The 17231-nt window shown below is 43.9% G+C and overlaps 1 protein-coding gene across 1 annotated transcript in view; it reads left to right on the plus strand.

Annotated features, from left to right (window-relative positions):
* The window catches only part of CHST9 (carbohydrate sulfotransferase 9), a 130720-nt gene extending 122252 nt beyond the window's left edge, over window positions 1-8468 (plus strand). The window contains exon 4 of the mRNA XM_045003286.1: window positions 6070-8468. Within this exon, the coding sequence (XP_044859221.1) occupies window positions 6070-7167 (1098 nt within the window). The 3' untranslated portion in view covers window positions 7168-8468. The remainder of the gene's footprint in view (window positions 1-6069) is intronic.
* Window positions 8469-17231: the final 8763 nt, after the last annotated feature.

Raw genomic sequence — 17231 nt, forward strand, 5'->3', positions numbered from 1 at the left:
GAGGACAAACTACATGCACCAATCCAGCCACCCCCAAAATTCCTTTTGTTCAGCACATTCACTGAATGGCAGGTAGCCAAATACCTTACTGTGACCATGTTAAAATCCTTCCCTTTGTATTTAGTTAAGCTATTTTTAAAATCTCTCTCTCTGTCTGGTTAGCGAAAGGGAAACAAGGGTTAGATCTACTGTTATGCGTTACCACCGAAATCAGACATATGGCCACTCCACAACTTCCTTTCAAATGTGTCAAATAACACAAGTGAGTAATGAGAGAAAATGCGCAGGAGGCAACATTTCAATTAACTGTAATTGTCAGATAAGTTGCACACAACCTGTAGCACAAGTTGTCAAAACATCTCAACAAGAGACTCTCTGCTCTCCACAGTGATTTTAGAACTCATTTCTTTTCGCATTTTATTAGAGTCCACGGTTTGTTTTTTTGACCATCCAGGAACAGTGAAGCAGTAGCTCTCATGTCTGTAGGGAGATACCAGACTTCTGAAAACATTGTAGCTAGTGACTAATCTGGGGATTATCTGCTTGCTGACTATTGTTGGCAGGTTTTTAAAGTAGTGTTTTAAAAAATTATGATTGCACCCAAAGGTTGTGTTTTATAAATGCAGATAATGGCCAAGATTGTCAACAGTGGCCAGTGATTTGAGGTCTCTCACTTTTTGGGTGCCCAGTTCAAGGCACACTGACAGAGCATGATCTGCCGAGGGTGGGTGCTCAGCATTTTCTGTGGCGGATGCTCACATCTTTAAGGCGAGTGTCTGGGCACCCAAACATTTAAGCATTCAAAATCACTGGTTGCTTTTGAAAAACTTGATCATAATGTTCTGGCTTCAAAAAGCCCAGGAAAGATTTTCACTCCAGGAATGAATTATTTCCTTCCTGACAGAGAAATGGGTGGACAAAAACTTTAGACTATTCTTTCCCAATCTACTTCTATTTGGAATATGTACATAGTTCCTGTTGTTTCATTGTAAACAAATGAATATCAAACAAAAAAAGCAGCAGCAAAACTTGCCACTTTCTGGACTTCTGGGAGCTGCAATGTTGTGACCTCCAGCTAGCTAATGGTTTCTCACACAAACACTATCCCATTTCACATGGATCTAACTCTGCCCCAAAAACATAAAAATTCTTTCAGAGCATGTGGCTGGACTGTCATTCAGTCAATGCTCCCAGCCCCATGAGAGCCACAATAGCTAGATTTGCCAGTGTTGCATGGGTAATATTATCGTATTATTATTAATCATGTATACTACAGTAGTACCTAAGGGCAAACCAACAGGGGACCCTATTGTGCTAGGTGCTGTACAAACACAGAGAAGTGAATGGTCCCTGCCCCAAAGAGCTTACAATCGAATTAGACACGACAAACACGTTGTGGATGAAGGAGTATAACACACATGTAGAGTGAACAATGTGATGGCTGCAAATTTCATGTTAGTTTCACAATTTTTTTTTAAAGATAGGTTTAGTTAGATGGGGATAAGCTACGTGGAAAGAAAAAGGAAGGGAGATGAGAGGGACAGGGTAGGGGAGAGGAGGGTAAGAGGAGCACATGTGGCATGAAGCTCTTTCACTTATACTACTATTTTGCAATTTTAAAAAAAGCATTTGATGTAACTTCTCTCTTAAGCACAGTTCATCCAATTGAAAAGCATCTATTGTTCTCACCCATTAACCCAGCTCATTACTCAGTTATGCATACATGCTGTCAAGGCTGAATCCCAACTCTGGCACTTTGAGTACAGAAGGTGGGAGCCCGCAAGGATTTTAAAAACTAATTCTTGCCACTCCAGGCTTGTATTAAACTCCCAAGGTTATAGCTTTTCTCTGACCTTGGCTTGGTAAACACTGCCACCACCCAAATGCAAAAAAACTCCTTGGACACAGGAAGGCGCACTTGGGAATTCCTCCCTGTGGGGTACCGTCAAGCCCTTTCACCCCACCCTCTGGGAAAGAGCTGAGAGAGAAAACAAAGGAAATTAGCTGTTTCTACGAGCTAATCAAACAACAAGCACAAACCTCTTAGGACACCAAAAATCCAATCCCATTCTTAAAAAAGGTACATTTTATTAAAAACAAAAAGGAAAAAAATACATCTGGAATTTAGGCTTTTGCTAGATTTTAAAAGAGCAATTCCAAAAATTAAGCACCCAAAATGGCTTTCTTGGGGGTTCAGCTTAAAGGTTACAAGCAAACAAAAGCATCTGGGATTAGCACAGAGGAGTCCATTAGCCATAAGAAATAAACAGAAATAACCCTAATCGTGTCTTTTTAAACATTCCTAATCTACTTACACATTTGGGAGTTCCAGATAGGTAGTTTTAGGTATGATCTGATGACTTATGATCATACGTGGCTTAAAGCTGCTTACAGCATTGCTGCTGCTGTGTCTCCGTTCTCTGGAGAACAATCACAGACACAAAGAGAAAGCTGCTTTCCCAATTTAAAAAAGTTCTAGCCTTCCCATTGGCTCTTTTGATCAGGTGCCCCTTTTTTTACCTGGGGAACTTTGTTAACCCTTTATACATAAAGCAAGCAGAGAACAGTGACCAAGAGGGACTTTATAGCTTACTGTCTGGCTGGGTGTTCATAAAAGGGAGCTTCCCTCCCCCCGCCCCCCACTTCATTTATCACACACGCAGAGGTTGTTAATCTCTTCTGTGAGTTCCAGGGGAGAGTTTCTTGAGAATTAGATGCTTAACTGCCATTTGTGCCTTTAAAAATCACCCACACTCAATTCCCATTCTTAAATATAGTTTATAGCAGGGAGAGTCAATTATTTTTGTCAAGGTCCAATTTTCTTGGCCCAGGTATAGTCAAGGTCCAGACTCCAGAGAAAATAATAAAAAATAAATGACAATAATGATAATAAATAAATAAAAAGATTTTGGGGTCCTTTCAAAAGCATCTGGCAGTCCAGATTTGGCCAACGGTCTGCCTGTTGACTACCCTGAGTTTATAGCAACAAACACTGCAACCACTTCATTATTCAGGATGCTTACAGTACTAATTATTGACCTCTACAATATAATCCACTATGGAACACAACAGGAAAAGAAAATCAAATTCACAAAGCATTAAAAAGAAGCTTACATATTTACACAATCCTTTTCTTGTTCTCGGAACTTCCAATGTCATCATTTTCCCCCACGTCTTTGTTCACCGCCATATCTGTTTGGAGCCTTTTTCTTCTTCTCAGCTTGCTAAGAGGGGACCACTTTCAAGTGACTCCTGCTGCATGTAAGAAGTTGTTCTTGTGAAGTGTTATCTGAGGCTCCTCCAAATGGCTCAGCCCATCCTGCTCCAATGGAGTATTCACTCCTGTCACAAACACTTCAGCATTGGTCCCTACATTTGTGTTCTCAATTTCTGAGGTAACCAGGTTGAAATCCTGTCCTCTTCTTGTAGTGCCTTTGAGTGTCCTCAAGGATAACTTTGATCTTGGTTCTGGGTCCCAAATGGACCATTTCTTGAGTCAGAACTGAATAGAGTCCATAGCAAGGTTGTAGTCAGGACCTCAGGAAGTCTATCCTTTCTCTCGATTTGATGGAAACAAGCCAGCTCTCCAGTTGTAAAAAGTTTCCCCATATGATCTTCCATCATACTACTTAAAACTCTTATACTTTATCTAAGGGTATTCAAATTTGCTCTGTCAAACATATTTTTGTATATGTATGTCCAAATGATCCAAATTCCTTTGTTCCTCTTCCAAAGCATTAGGCCCTCAGCTGCTGATCAAATACGAGGAGTCATGAGATACCTTGATTTCTCTCTTTATTATGTTTTGAAAACACCGAAATTATCGGGTACTGTTAGTCAGTCAGACTCTATCTTAGGCAAAAGCATAAGCAAGAACATCAATAACCATACTGCGCATTGGAGATACCCTCTCCCCCAAGATGTTAGTCCTCTCACTGCCTTAGTGGGGACACTCCTTTCACCAAAAGCACCATATTTTTTATGTTTCTGTGTTTTATCAAATAAAATTCTCTCAGAGGTTGGTTAAGGATTTTGTAACCCCACAGTGTCCAGTTATTTTAACATCATTGCATAACGTTAATACTAGTTATATAGATTCATCTACCTGCACCTCGTGCTAGGTGTGTTTTCCCTATTTCCTATACAAAATTGCATCTTTTAAATTACAGACTTTTCCACTGTGACCAAAAGCATTTACTTTCTCTGTATTCTGAGAGAACACTATATTCCACAATGGTTGTGGTTCTCTTCCATTGAGAAATTCCATTGTTTCACCACCATTCACTGTGGTATCTAAATGCCACGTGAACTTACAATCATTCACTGCGTCCATATTCCCTGCTTCGGGACTCTTTTTCTCTTAGATTGCACCACTCTCTTGAATCCTCCCCATTCTTAGGCAAAAAACTTAGTCTCAATCTCTAAATATATGCACCTGTCTAATATGAAAGGTTTTTGGTTTTTTTAAATCATGGATAAGACCAAAGCAGAGCGCAATCAAGTGCCTTTTTGTAATTCTTTAAATAGTAAATTGCACTCTGCCAACCACTAAAAAGGCCTTCCTTTTCACTGAATTCTATACAGTAATTTTACATTGGCAAATAGAGAAATAAGAGCAGAGCCCTTTAAGACTCTTTACATCTGTGAGAGTTTGAGGCAATATAGAGCTGGCTGATTCCCCAATGACCCTTTTGGAAACTCTTTCCTCACTGATCATATGTCAAGATAGGCTCCCTCTTCTTGAAACGGCTTACATATCTGTAGGCTCAGTTTCAAAATGGTATTCACAAGCTTTATACCATCCAGTACTCTCTCTATAAATAATTACAAATTCCTGGGTGTCATGCATAATCTACAGAGGCGGCACTACTTTATATGTGAAATAGCCCCAAAACTGCCAATTTTCAAAAAACCCAGTTAAGAGCCATTGTGAAAAACAAAACCAACTACCTTGTGAATCATCAATTTTTGGCAAAGGTTAGAAATCCTTTAAAAGTGACTTCATTGTTTTCCTATAGACCTCACAAACTCCAGTGCTGTTAGGAGAGATTTTTAAAACACGGGTTGTAACACCTTGTAACACCTCCCCACATACACTAATCCAGTGATTCCCAAACTAGGGGTTGAGACCCCAAGTGGGGTTGCACCATCAGCAGAGAGGGTCTTGGTGATCCCAACTGTGCAGAGGAGGCCATTTTGCTCCACACAGCGTGACCTCGCATGTGTGGGCAAGATCACGCTGCAAAATGGCATCCTCCACACAGCATGATCTTGCACATACAGGGCATGCAATGTCACACAGTGTGGAAGATGCCATTGTGTATTGACATACTTCCTGCTGTCTGCGGTCGTGGGAAGCAATAAAGCTGAAAATTCAGGCAAAATGTTTGGAAAGCTCTGCACTAATCCTTTCAGAGTATCTGCCTAAGCTGTCACTGAGTCACTGCTCATAGCCACTTAAAGCCTGTCTGTGCTAGGAAATGTTCTAAACATTTGTCACCGCTGCTACACAGAGTTCAATTCCAACAATGTTCGGAACTTCAGGAACCCTAGTGTAGTCAGCCCACCACCTGCTAACACTGTTTTAAGCACTGTCCTGACGAGTCTTGCTCTGGACTGCTCTAATAAACCCAGGGTTTAAAGTGGCTTCAATGGCTATCAGCTTGTCTACACTAAGGCTCTCAACCTTGCTAACACCAGAAAGGGGCCTAATGGTTAAAGCCAGCAAGGTTGGGCAAGTGCATCAACCTCCCTATGTACAGCTGTTCTGAATCTCAAAAAGATACTCATTTTGATTGACTTACTGGAGCCCATGTGGTTAAGAGGATCTGGTGTTAACAAGCTCAGCTTAAAAGCATATATTGTTCTCATCAGTTAACCCAACTCATAACTAAATTAGATGTATCTAAGAGTGGTTGTAAACCTGTTCTGTGAGTTTCCTTCCCCATCTCAAATAGAGCTGCTAGCACAAAATGTATTTTTCATACCCCTACTGCTTTTGCCAGACTAATAATTCTTTAAGTGAATGGTGAAATATGCTTTAAATTTTCATTCTTTTAATGTTTACAGGATTCCAAGCTCCCGCACCCAGAGGAGCTTGCCACAGCACCAAAAAATCAGAGTGCTGCTGCTAACCTCAACAAGCGACAGACAACTGTAATCATGGGGAGACATTCACAGGAGAAAGCCAGTCCTCTTGGTGAGATAGCCAGTTCCTTGGTGAACCAATTATCTGAACAGCAGCAGATGACTAAAGCCTTTCTAAAACAGCTTAAACAAGTGAATTTACCGCCAGTGATGCGCCCTTTAAATAAAAGTTTAATCAAAGGTGACAGATGGAAAAACATAGATGAAGCTCAAGAGAAACGCAGATATTTTCTTTATGACTTCTGTAAAAAATACAGCAGTGAGAACCAGCTCAGAACCCATCTAGTGCGTATGGTATCCAGAATATACGTAGAGGATAGACACAAAATCTTATACTGTGAAGTGCCTAAAGCAGGCTGTTCCAACTGGAAAAGGATTCTAATGGTGCTCAATGGACTTGCCTCTTCGGCATACAGTATTAGCCATGATGCCGTGCACTACGGAAAGCATCTAAAGAAATTGGACAGTTATGACTTAAAAGGGATACAGACACGTTTAAATACCTACACCAAGACCATATTTGTACGTGACCCCATGGAAAGATTGGTGTCTGCCTTCAGGGATAAATTTGAACATCCAAACAGCTACTACCACCCAGTGTTTGGAAAGGCAATTATTAAGAAATACAGACTTAATGCACGTGAAGAGGCACTGAAAACTGGATCAGGTGTGAAGTTCAAAGAATTTGTCCAGTATTTGTTAGATTCCCAGCGCCCAGTAGGAATGGACATACACTGGGAGCAGATTAGTAAACTCTGCTATCCCTGCCTCATCAACTATGATTTCATAGGAAAATTCGAAACTCTAGAGGAAGATGCCAATTACTTTTTGCAATTGATAGGTGCTCCAGCAGGGCTGAAGTTTCCTAATTTCAAAGACAGACATTCCTCCGATGAAAGAACAAATATGGAAGTAGTGAGACAATACTTAAAGTTGCTGTCAGATACAGAGAGACAGTTGACCTATGATTTTTATTACTTGGATTATTTAATGTTTAATTATACAATGCCAATTGTATAGCTCTGAATGATTTTAAAATTCTATCAGACATTTAACAATTTTGGCCTCAAACCAGCAACTGTAATATTACCATACAGCTCTGAGTGGAAGAAATGTAACTGCTAAGTGTAATTGTCTTGACTTAGTTGAGATTTTATAAATGAAAGTGATACCCATTGACACAAAATTATAGGAGCAACGCACAAAAGAGACCTATAAACTATCTAATTTGCACTAAAAGGTCTGAAAAAAGCTGCTTTTGAGTACGGATTATATTGTGGAAGCAGTAATTCAGCCAGCTGTTTCATTAGCTCAGTTAATGTTCTTGTAATGGTTGAAAAACATTTAAAATAGCATGGATTTGTGTGTGTGTGTCTCTGTCTGTCTGTCTAAGTAGGAATAATGTGTTGAGTGTTTTGAATGTATATTTTTTGCTGTGTGTGGCATATTAATAAAAATCATTGGCTAATTCTGTAAGACATATGTAGTGTTATCAGTTGCAGTGATGTACCCATTTGTCACCTACCCACTCTCTTGGCATTTTAATTATTAAATAGAAATCCATCATGTGATGTACACAATGATCCCAATCCTGAACTTAGTGGCCATCCTCAGTGTCTGGGCAGAATCATAGGGTGGAGGCTGTGGAACATCTGCAGAGATTTTCTGTGGAGGTAAAATCAGTGCAATGGCTATTATCCACCTCCACAGACAGTGGTAAATCCTCCAGCCATGCCTCCTGCTAACTGTTGCACGTGAGGTATGCACCCATTATTTCAGGACCATTGGTAACCATGATCACAGTTCAGTAGGAATTGCTCTATTGCAACAGACGCTTCCAGCAGATTGCCACTGGTTGTGCTCTGTGTTCTGTTACCTTTTCTCTCCTTTGCGGAGTTTGGGCCATCAAGCAGCAAACCTCAGAAAGATGGAGGATGCAGCATTCTGAAGTGACGGGAAGGGAAATGGCCACTGTAATCCCCGAGGCAGATTTATGGAATTTGAGTACAAAATCCCATCATCCTGGTTATAAAGGAGTGGAACCTGTGGGCAAGAGGGCAGAATATCCTGTCTGTGACAGATAGAATGAAGCCAGGTATATCTTGAGACTATTGTATTTAACTTTATAACTATTATCTATATCTCTCTGAGCCAGGGATTGTATGCTGGCTGGTTGGGGAGAGTTGTCAAGCTCCACGAGGAACTAAAATCACTGGGGATGATTAATGCAAAATCCCAAGGCTGGTTATGGAGCTACCCTTTGAGGCTTGGGATTCCTGGAGGAAAGGGGAAATGACTGGTTTTACCTGGTTTTAGGAGGCTGAGACACAAAGCTTTTTGGGGGTATAACAGACTCGGGGGTTGCCTTTTGATTCAGTAAATGGACGTGGCCTTTTGTTCAAGGGAGCACCCAACCCTGCTGAAGGGTTGGAAAGACTGGGACCTGCTAGGGTCTCCATAGGACAGATGGGGAGTTACTGGAAAAGCATTTTAGATCCTGGTTTTGTTTGTGTGTTTTCATTTTTATCTGTGAATAAACTTGCTCTGCTTTGGAAGAACTACGTGGTCATTGGTAAAAACACTCTAATTGTTCTGAGAGAGAAACTAAGGAGCAGGGGTTGGACATTTGTCAGACCTGCTTGGGATAATCACAGTGAAGTGCCAGGGGGACTGCAGGCTAAAACTTCGGGTCAGAAGGGAGTGGGATATGGGTCTCTGTCCAGAGAGAGGTAAAGGCCTGGGATCTGAGCAGATCACGGAGGTGGGGTTAAAGGTGCAATTATTCTGAAACTATGACACTATCATCCCTGATGCAGACAGTTTCTTCTGAAGCATTATGGAATAGATGCTCGGAATGTCCCAGAAGGGGAACAAAACCCAACATTTTTGTAGTTTTGAACAATTGCTTCCAGTCTCAGAATATGAGGAACTGTAGAATGAGGAGACCGTTCTACAGAAAACTGTCATAAGTAAGTGACTCCCCCTTCTTCACTATGAGATTTACTGCTTCCCAGGTTCCTTGTGCCAAACGACTGTATGGCCCTGATCTTGCCAAAGGCAGCCCTGGGCGGGGAGAATAGGGGCAGTGGTGAGCTGGAGCCGGTTCCCACAGGTTCCCAAGAACCGGTTGCTAAAATTAGACCTCCGTGGAGAACCGGTTGTTAAAGGGCCAGGGGGTGGGCAAAGAACTCCGGTCCATGGGCCAGACCATCCTGTTGCTCCCAGGATTCCCAGCTGGGGAGGCTGAGGCTCCCCCAGCCTTTCCCCTGCTTCCCCCCAGCTGCAGCATGGCCAGCTGCCGGCATCAGCTGGGCAGCTCAGCTGAGCGCTGGAGTCGTCCTGCTGCCGCTTTTTGAATGGCCCAGCAAGATGTGTGTGGGGGGGTCCTGCTGCAAGCTCCAGGACTGGCCAGAGGGGAGGGGAGGGGGCAAGTGGGGCAATTGGCCCGGGCCCTGCAGGGGCCCCTGCCCCCACGAGGATGTCTCCCCCGGGCCCTCCCCCGCTTCCCCCACCCCAAAGAGCCGCAGCATGGCCAGTAGCTAGGCAGCTCAGCTGAGCTCTGGGCTGCCAGCAAGATAACGGGGCTGCGAGCTCCAGGGCCTTGGGGGGGGGGGCAAGTGGGGCAATTTGCCCTGGGCCCCTGGCCCCACGAGGATGTCTCCCCCCAGCCCCCCCCAGCCCCCAGCAGAGCTGCAGCATGGCCAGCAGCTGGGCAGCTCAGCTGAGCTCTTGAGTCATCCTGCTGCTTTGAGCTGCCGGCAAGGTAAGGGGAGAGGGGGCTTCAAGTTCTAGGGTTGCCGGGGGGGCAAGTGGGGCAATTTCCCCAGGCCCTGCAGGGGCCCCTGGCCCCACAGGTATGTCTTCCCCTGACCCCTCCCCCCCTTAAATCAGAACTTTTTATAGGGAACCGGTTGTTAAGATTTTGGCAGCTCATTACTGGATAGGGGAGCTATTTACCCACCACATACATACTCTGAGGAATAGGGGGACCCCAATGCCTTTTTCTACTCTCAATTTTCTCTCCTGTGGCAGAGGAGAGGGGAGGCCAGTTCCAACCCCAAAAGTGGTACTGCACACAGCTGGTTCCCTTACCAGTAGAACTGTCGAACAGCTGATGAGCACAGGTAAGAGCACCACTCAAAGCTGAAGGCAGAGAAGTTCCACACTGAGACATTAGAGGGTAGAACCTACCTTCCTCCCTGCTAGCTGCGCTTGTAGTAAGGGGAAGGAAGAGTCCAGTTCTCACATGACGAGCATGTGGAAGGAGGAAGAGGACACCTTTCAGCTCTCCTCCCAGCAAGGAGGACGAAAATACAGCTAGGAAGGGAACAAGCAGCCTGTATTGAGGAGACTGTATGCAAAGATTGGAGGAGATAGAAGAGAGGGGGAGAAAAATGTGGAGAGAGGACACTGGGGAGAGGGAACATTTAGTTCTAGGAGGACACAGAGGTACACAATGTTCTAGGCATGTGTGCACAGGAAAACGTGGCAGCATTGGGTGCGCACACCTAGGTGCATACACAGTATGGACATCTACTTTATTGTACAAATGTAGGACATTGTGGGTCTTTTGGAGGAGAGTACTTGGTACATCTTTGGAATCAACTTATGGGCAAAAATTACTCCACTGATTTTTTTCCCCCTCTTCTTCCCCCACCCCCTCCAAATGTTTTTGGTGGTTGCTACTATGAATCCAGTAAGCCGATGGAACTGTACGTGTGAGTAAAGTCATGTATGTACTTAAGTGTTTCAGGGATCAGGGATTGTGTGTTGAATTCTTTTCCTCCAGATGTACTTGCTGGCCTTTCTTCAAGGGCCTCTGACTATTCCTCCTTGTAGGATTTGGCACCCTGGCCGTAGAACTGTGGAACTGCCTCGAAAGGTTGTGTCCATTGGGGGCACACAAGTGCGCTCCTGTGAGGATGACCTCAGTGTACTACTCTCTATAAGGGAGTGCACCCCCAACCACCTCAGTTCCTGGACAGAACTCACCCTACTCATGTCTTTAGCAAATAGAACCTTCTCAGCCCCTTTTTTGTACTTCCTTAGTTTAGTGCAAGTATTTAACTAATCCTGAAATTTCCCCCCTTTTTTTCATAAGAACATAAGACCGCCCATACTGGGTCAGACCAATGCTCCATCTAGTCCCATGTCCTGTCTTCTGACAGTGGCCAATGCTTCATTTCAGTAAGGCATTTGATACGGTTCCAAAGAGTTTTAAATGAATTGGTAAACTCAGGGGTTGTACCTTACGACTGGAGAATTGCTAACATAGTTCCTATTTTTAAGAAAGGAAAAAAAAGTACTCCAAGTAACTATAGGCCTGTTAGTTTGACATCTGTAGTCTTGGAAAAAATTTTGAAGGAGAAAGTAGTTAAGGACATTGAGGTCAATGGTAATTGGGACAAAATACAGCATGGTTTTACAAAAGGTAGATCGTGCCAAACCAACCTGATCTCCTTCTTTGAGAAGGTAACAGATTTTTTAGACAAAGGAAACACAGTGGATCTAATTTACCTCAATTTCAGTAAGGCATTTGATATGGTTCCACATGGGGAATTATTAGCTAAATTGGAAAAGATGGGGATCAATATGAAAATTGAAAGGTGGATAAGGAACTGGTTAAAGGAGAGACTACAACGGGTCATACTGAAAGGTGAACTGTTAGGCTGGAAGGAGGTTACTAGTGGAGTTCCTCGGGGATTGGTTTTGGGACCCATCTTATTTAATCTTTTTATTACTGACCTTGGCACAAAAAGTGGGAATGTGCTAATAAAGTTTGTGGATGACACAAAGCTGGGAGATATTGCTAATACAGAGAAGGACGGGGATATCATACAGGAAGATCTGGATGACCTTGTAAACTGGAGTAATAGTAATAGGATGAAATTTAATAGTGAAAAGTGCAAGGTCATGCATTTAGGGATTAAGACAAGAATTTTGGATATAAATTGGGGACACATCAGTTGGAAGTAACAGAGGAGAAGGACCTCGGAGAATTGGTTGATCACAGGATAACTATGAGCTGCCAGTGTGATATGGCCATTGAAAAAGCTAATGCGGTCTTGGGATGCATCAGACGAGATATTTCCAGTAAAGATAAGGAGGTGTTAGTACCATTATACAAGGCACTAGTGAGACCTCAGCTGGAATATTGTGTGCAGTTCTGGTCTCCCATGTTTAAGAAGGATGAATTCAAACTGGAACAGGTACAGAGAAGGGCTACTAGGATCAGGGCCGGCTCCAGACCCCAGCGCGGCAAGCACGCGCGTGGGGCGGCCCTTTCCCGGGGGGGCGGCAGGCTGGGCCGGCAGACCTGCCGCAGTCATGCCTGCGGGAGGTCCACCGGAGCCCCGGGACGACCGGACCTGCCGCAGGCATGACTGCGGAGGGGGCGCTCGTCCCGCGGCTCCAGTGGACCTCCCGCAGGCATGACTGCGGACGGTTCGCTGGTCCCGCGGCTTGGCTGGACCTCCCGCAGGCATGCCTGCGGATGCTCCACCGGAGCCGCGGGACCAGCGAACCCTCCGCAGCTGCGGGAGGTCCAGCCGAGCCGCGCGACCAGCGGACCCTCTGCAGTCATGCCCGCGGGAGGTCCGCTGCTCCCGCGGCTCCGGGGCGCCTCCCGCGCATGACTGCTTGGGGCGGCCAAAAAGGTAGAGCCGCCCCTGACTAGGATGATCTGAGGAATGGAAAACCTGTCATATGAAAGGAGACTCAAAGAGCTTGGTTTGATTAGCCTAACCAAAAGAAGGCTGAGGGGAGATATGATTGCTCTTTATAAATATATCAGAGAGGGAGAGGAATTATTTAAGTTTAGTACCAATGTGGACACAAGAACAAATGGATATAAACTGGACATTAGGAAGTTTAGACTTGAAATTAGATGAATGTTTCTAACCATTAGAGGAGTGAAGTTCTGGAACAGCCCTTCAAGGGGAGTAGTGGGGGAAAAAGACATATCTGGCTTCAAGACTAAGCTTGATAAGTTTATGGAGTGGATGGTATGATGGGATAGCCTAATTTTGGCAATTAATTCATCTTTATTAGCAGGTAAATATGCCCAATGGTCTGTGATGGGATGTTAGATGGGGTGGGATCTGAGTTACTACAGAGAATTCTTTCCTGGGTGCTGGCTGGTGAGTCTTGCCCACATGCTCAGGGTTTAACTGATCATCATATTTGGGGTTGGGAAGGAATTTTCCTCCAGGGCAGATTGGCAGAGGCCCTGGAGGTTTTTCGCCTTCCTCTGCAGCATGGGGCATGGGTCACTTGCTGGAGTATTCTCTGCACCTTGAAGTCTTTAAACCATGATTTGAGGGCTTCAATAACTTAGACATAGGTTAGGGGTTTGTTACAGGAGTGGGTGGGTGAGATTCTGTGGCCTGCATTGTGCAGAAGGTCAGACTAGATGATCATAATGGTCCCTTCTGACCTTAAAGTCTATGAGTCCATGAGTCTATGAGAACAGGGCAATTCTCAACTGATCCATCCCCATTGTCCACTCCCAGCTTCTAGCAGTCCCTTGTCCTGGGCACTTCCTAGTTCCTTCATTAGGGCTATGCCACATCCCAAGCCTCATAAGCATTTCAAGAGGTGTCTCTTGTTCTGCTATTATACTACTGTCTGATGCCCACATCCAAAGCCTATTGTGCCTGGGTGAATTGCCACAGACTGTACATCATCACCCAGTGTGCAGTGTGCAATGCCTTTAATCTCTGGACCAGAAAGGAAAGAGACACATGAGGCTCCAGGCTCACCTGGCTCAGATGTCTATAGCCCAGTGCTCTGGCAGATCCATTGCTGGTGTGGAGACCAGCTTCAATGCCAACATCCTAACCAATCAAACCACAGAATCACTTCTCAACTCCACTTCCACTAAGGGCTCCAGACGAGGATTGCACCAATCCTGGACTGGGGGCTACTATCTCAGCCAGTGCTGCTCTGGCTGAGAGAATTTCTTCCTGCACAAGGTAACCCTCCTGAGGACCCATATGAGTCATTGTTGAGGGAGAATATAGATGCTTCCTGTCCAAAGTTCAAATTGGGGCATCATCCATCTCCCTGCCTGGTGAGCATAGGCAGCCCGAGGAACTCTTGGGGAGAATGGCTGTACATAAGTGATCCACCTTGACATTTTCTAGATTCAAACTACAGAGAGGCCAGCTCTGTCCCTTAGAAGTGGCTGTCATAATTCAGCCAAGAACACCTGGCTCTCACCTGGCTCATTCCCTCCTGTAGCCAGAGGAGCAGGATATTTAGCAAGGGCCACCAGTTTTTATTCCAGCAGCCACTGGCCAATTTCCTGGTGGTATCTGCAGCACAGGAGAAGTCTAGGGAGCTGCAGCCTCTCAATCACCCCCTTAGACAGAAAGAGGCATAAACTTTCTATTAGAACGTCTCAACTTGAGGGACACCTGTTTTCATGTGGTGATCAAAAGACTCGCACCAAATACCTCGGGTTCTGTGTAGGGTCAAACCATTATTACTTCAAAGTCCTACAATTAGCTCCATCCCCATGCCTCAGGTATTCACCAGGTGTCTTGCTGTGGCAGTTGCTCACCTCAGACACCCAGGTGTCTTTGTTTACCTGTACTTTGATGACTGGCTGCTAATAGCCAAGTCTCCTCAGAACTTGACATGGGCAATTCAATACATATGCAGTCTCTTCTAATCACTGGGTCTCCTAATTAACAGGGTGAAAGCTCCTCTTCATACCACACATAGGATCTCTTTTATCAGGGTACTTCTCCACTTGACCCAAGCCAGGGCTTTTCTCACAGAAAAGACATACCTCAGGATGCAACAAACTCTGACTACACTCAGGGAGCAACCAGAACAGACATTCAATTTTACATAAGGTTCTTGGGCCTGTTGGTCTCCTTCCATATGTCATTCCTTATACTCATCAGTCCATGAGACCGTTGAGACATTGGCTTGAAGTACACAGCACTCTTTGGTGTAAGGTACATGGCTTGGTCATTGCCCACGCAAACAAAGGCCACGTTCACTGCTCAGAAACCAAGGTGGGGAAAAAAGTATGTGAACAGAACACACACAACAATATGCGGAACAGGGACCTGTATGATGAACCCAAAGGATAAGACATTTACCGGAACATGGAATGTAAGAACATTATGCCAGGCTGAAGCACTGACGGTAATGATATGCAAGTTGAAAAGATATTTGTGGGAAATCATCGGTCTATGTGAAATTAGACGGGAAGGCAAATAAGAATGCTACCACAATGAACACAGGATATCAATCCTGGGACGAGAAGATGGTAGACACCAGGATGGAGTTGCATTAGTGCTAAAGCCAAAGGCAAGCTGGGTTCTAATGGTATTTAACCTAATGTATCTTCATATGTTGAAGGTGAGATTTAGAATCAAATCTGACTCGTATAAAAATATATGTACTGAACACAGTAGTGCCCAAGGGAAAAAATGATGAATTTTATAGCAATCTACAGAAAGCAATACAAGACGCTTCAAGACAAGACATGTTATTGGTGATGGGAGATTTTAATGCAAAAGTAGGATAGGACTGGAATTCCTGTGCCAGAGCAATAGGCAGATTCAGACTGGGTGAAGAAAATGCAAGAGAAGAAAGGCAGAAATTGAGTAGCCTAAGTAACAACCAGGTGATAATGAACACACTATTTCTACAAAGAAAGCTGTGAGCAAGTGTACTTGGATATCACCTGATGTGCAAATGAAGAAAATGATAGACTCTTGTGAATCACAGATGGAAATCAAATGTGTGGTTGTGCAGATCATTTGTGGCCGATATTGAATTGGATCATCAATTAGTGCTGACATCAATGAAGTTGAGGCTACCAGCAACTGAAACTGTGCCAAGAAATAAAATGTATGACGGACAAATTGAAAGAGCCAGATATCCTGAAAGAATACAAAGAAGCCATGCAGAGAAACATCACATCTCTGGTGAAAGAAGAAATGAATGTTGAAAGACATGGAACAATGTAAAAAATGGGATTATGAGAGAGGCTGGGCTACAAAGCCAAAATGAAGAACTGATGGAGTGCTGCAATTGAGTGACAAGCACATGACGCTGAAGGAAATAAAAAGGAAGACTTAAGTCTAAGAGCTAAGTTCAACAGTTTGACTGGAAAGAGAAAACAGAGAGACAGAAACAACTGGTTATGTGAACTACGTAATGAAGCAGAAGAATACACAAAGAAAAATATGGCACGGATTGTATTGCATGATAAGAAAACTGACTTGGATATATGAGTTGAAGATGTCAGTGGTGAGATGCAAGCATGGGCAAATAATTGAGGACAAACAAGAAATAAATTGATGAAAGAGTATTTTGAAGAGCTGAACAACATACAGAACACAGTAAATGAAACAGTCCTGGAGAAGCTTGCCAGTACAAACAAGGGAAAGCAGATGCTGGAATTCTTAGAAGTAAAGATCTCAATGGAAAGTCGTGAAAAAGAAAAAGGTGCCAGGAAGTGACAACAACCATGCAGCTTTACAAACAAATGCAAGTGCCGAGCGAATGGGCGAAAGTGATAATAGTACCAATCTATAAAAAAGAAGATAAGAGGAATCATCTTATTGAGAATGCCAGGAAAAGCATTCATCAAGACATTGCAGAGGAGAATGAAGTAGTATGCGGAAGCAGCACTTGCAGAGGAACAGGCCGGATTCAGACAAAGTACAGTAGATCAGCTATTTGTGATAAGACAGATATTGGAGAAGTTCATAGAACACAACTGAACCTGTTTACAACAACTGTATAGACTTTAAACAGGCATTTGATATCATGTTGCAGAAAGGGTTATGGCAAGTCTTGATAATGTATGGCATCCCTGAGAAATTGATCAAGCTGGATGGGTGCAATGAGATGTAGACAAGAAAATGATGGAATGGTTCAGCATGACCATAGGAGGAGACAAGGATGCAGATTTGTTTTGGAATCAGTAATGGCTATAGCACTCTGAGATGAAACAAGAGGAGTCCTATTATGTGGGAGGAGTGTGCATAAACTTAGACTTACAGATAGTGTTGACCTCATAGTGTTGACCAAGGAGGATTTACAGAAAATAACTAAGA

This window comes from Mauremys mutica, chromosome 2, assembly GCF_020497125.1.
Source record: "Mauremys mutica isolate MM-2020 ecotype Southern chromosome 2, ASM2049712v1, whole genome shotgun sequence".
NCBI lineage: Eukaryota > Metazoa > Chordata > Testudines > Geoemydidae > Mauremys > Mauremys mutica.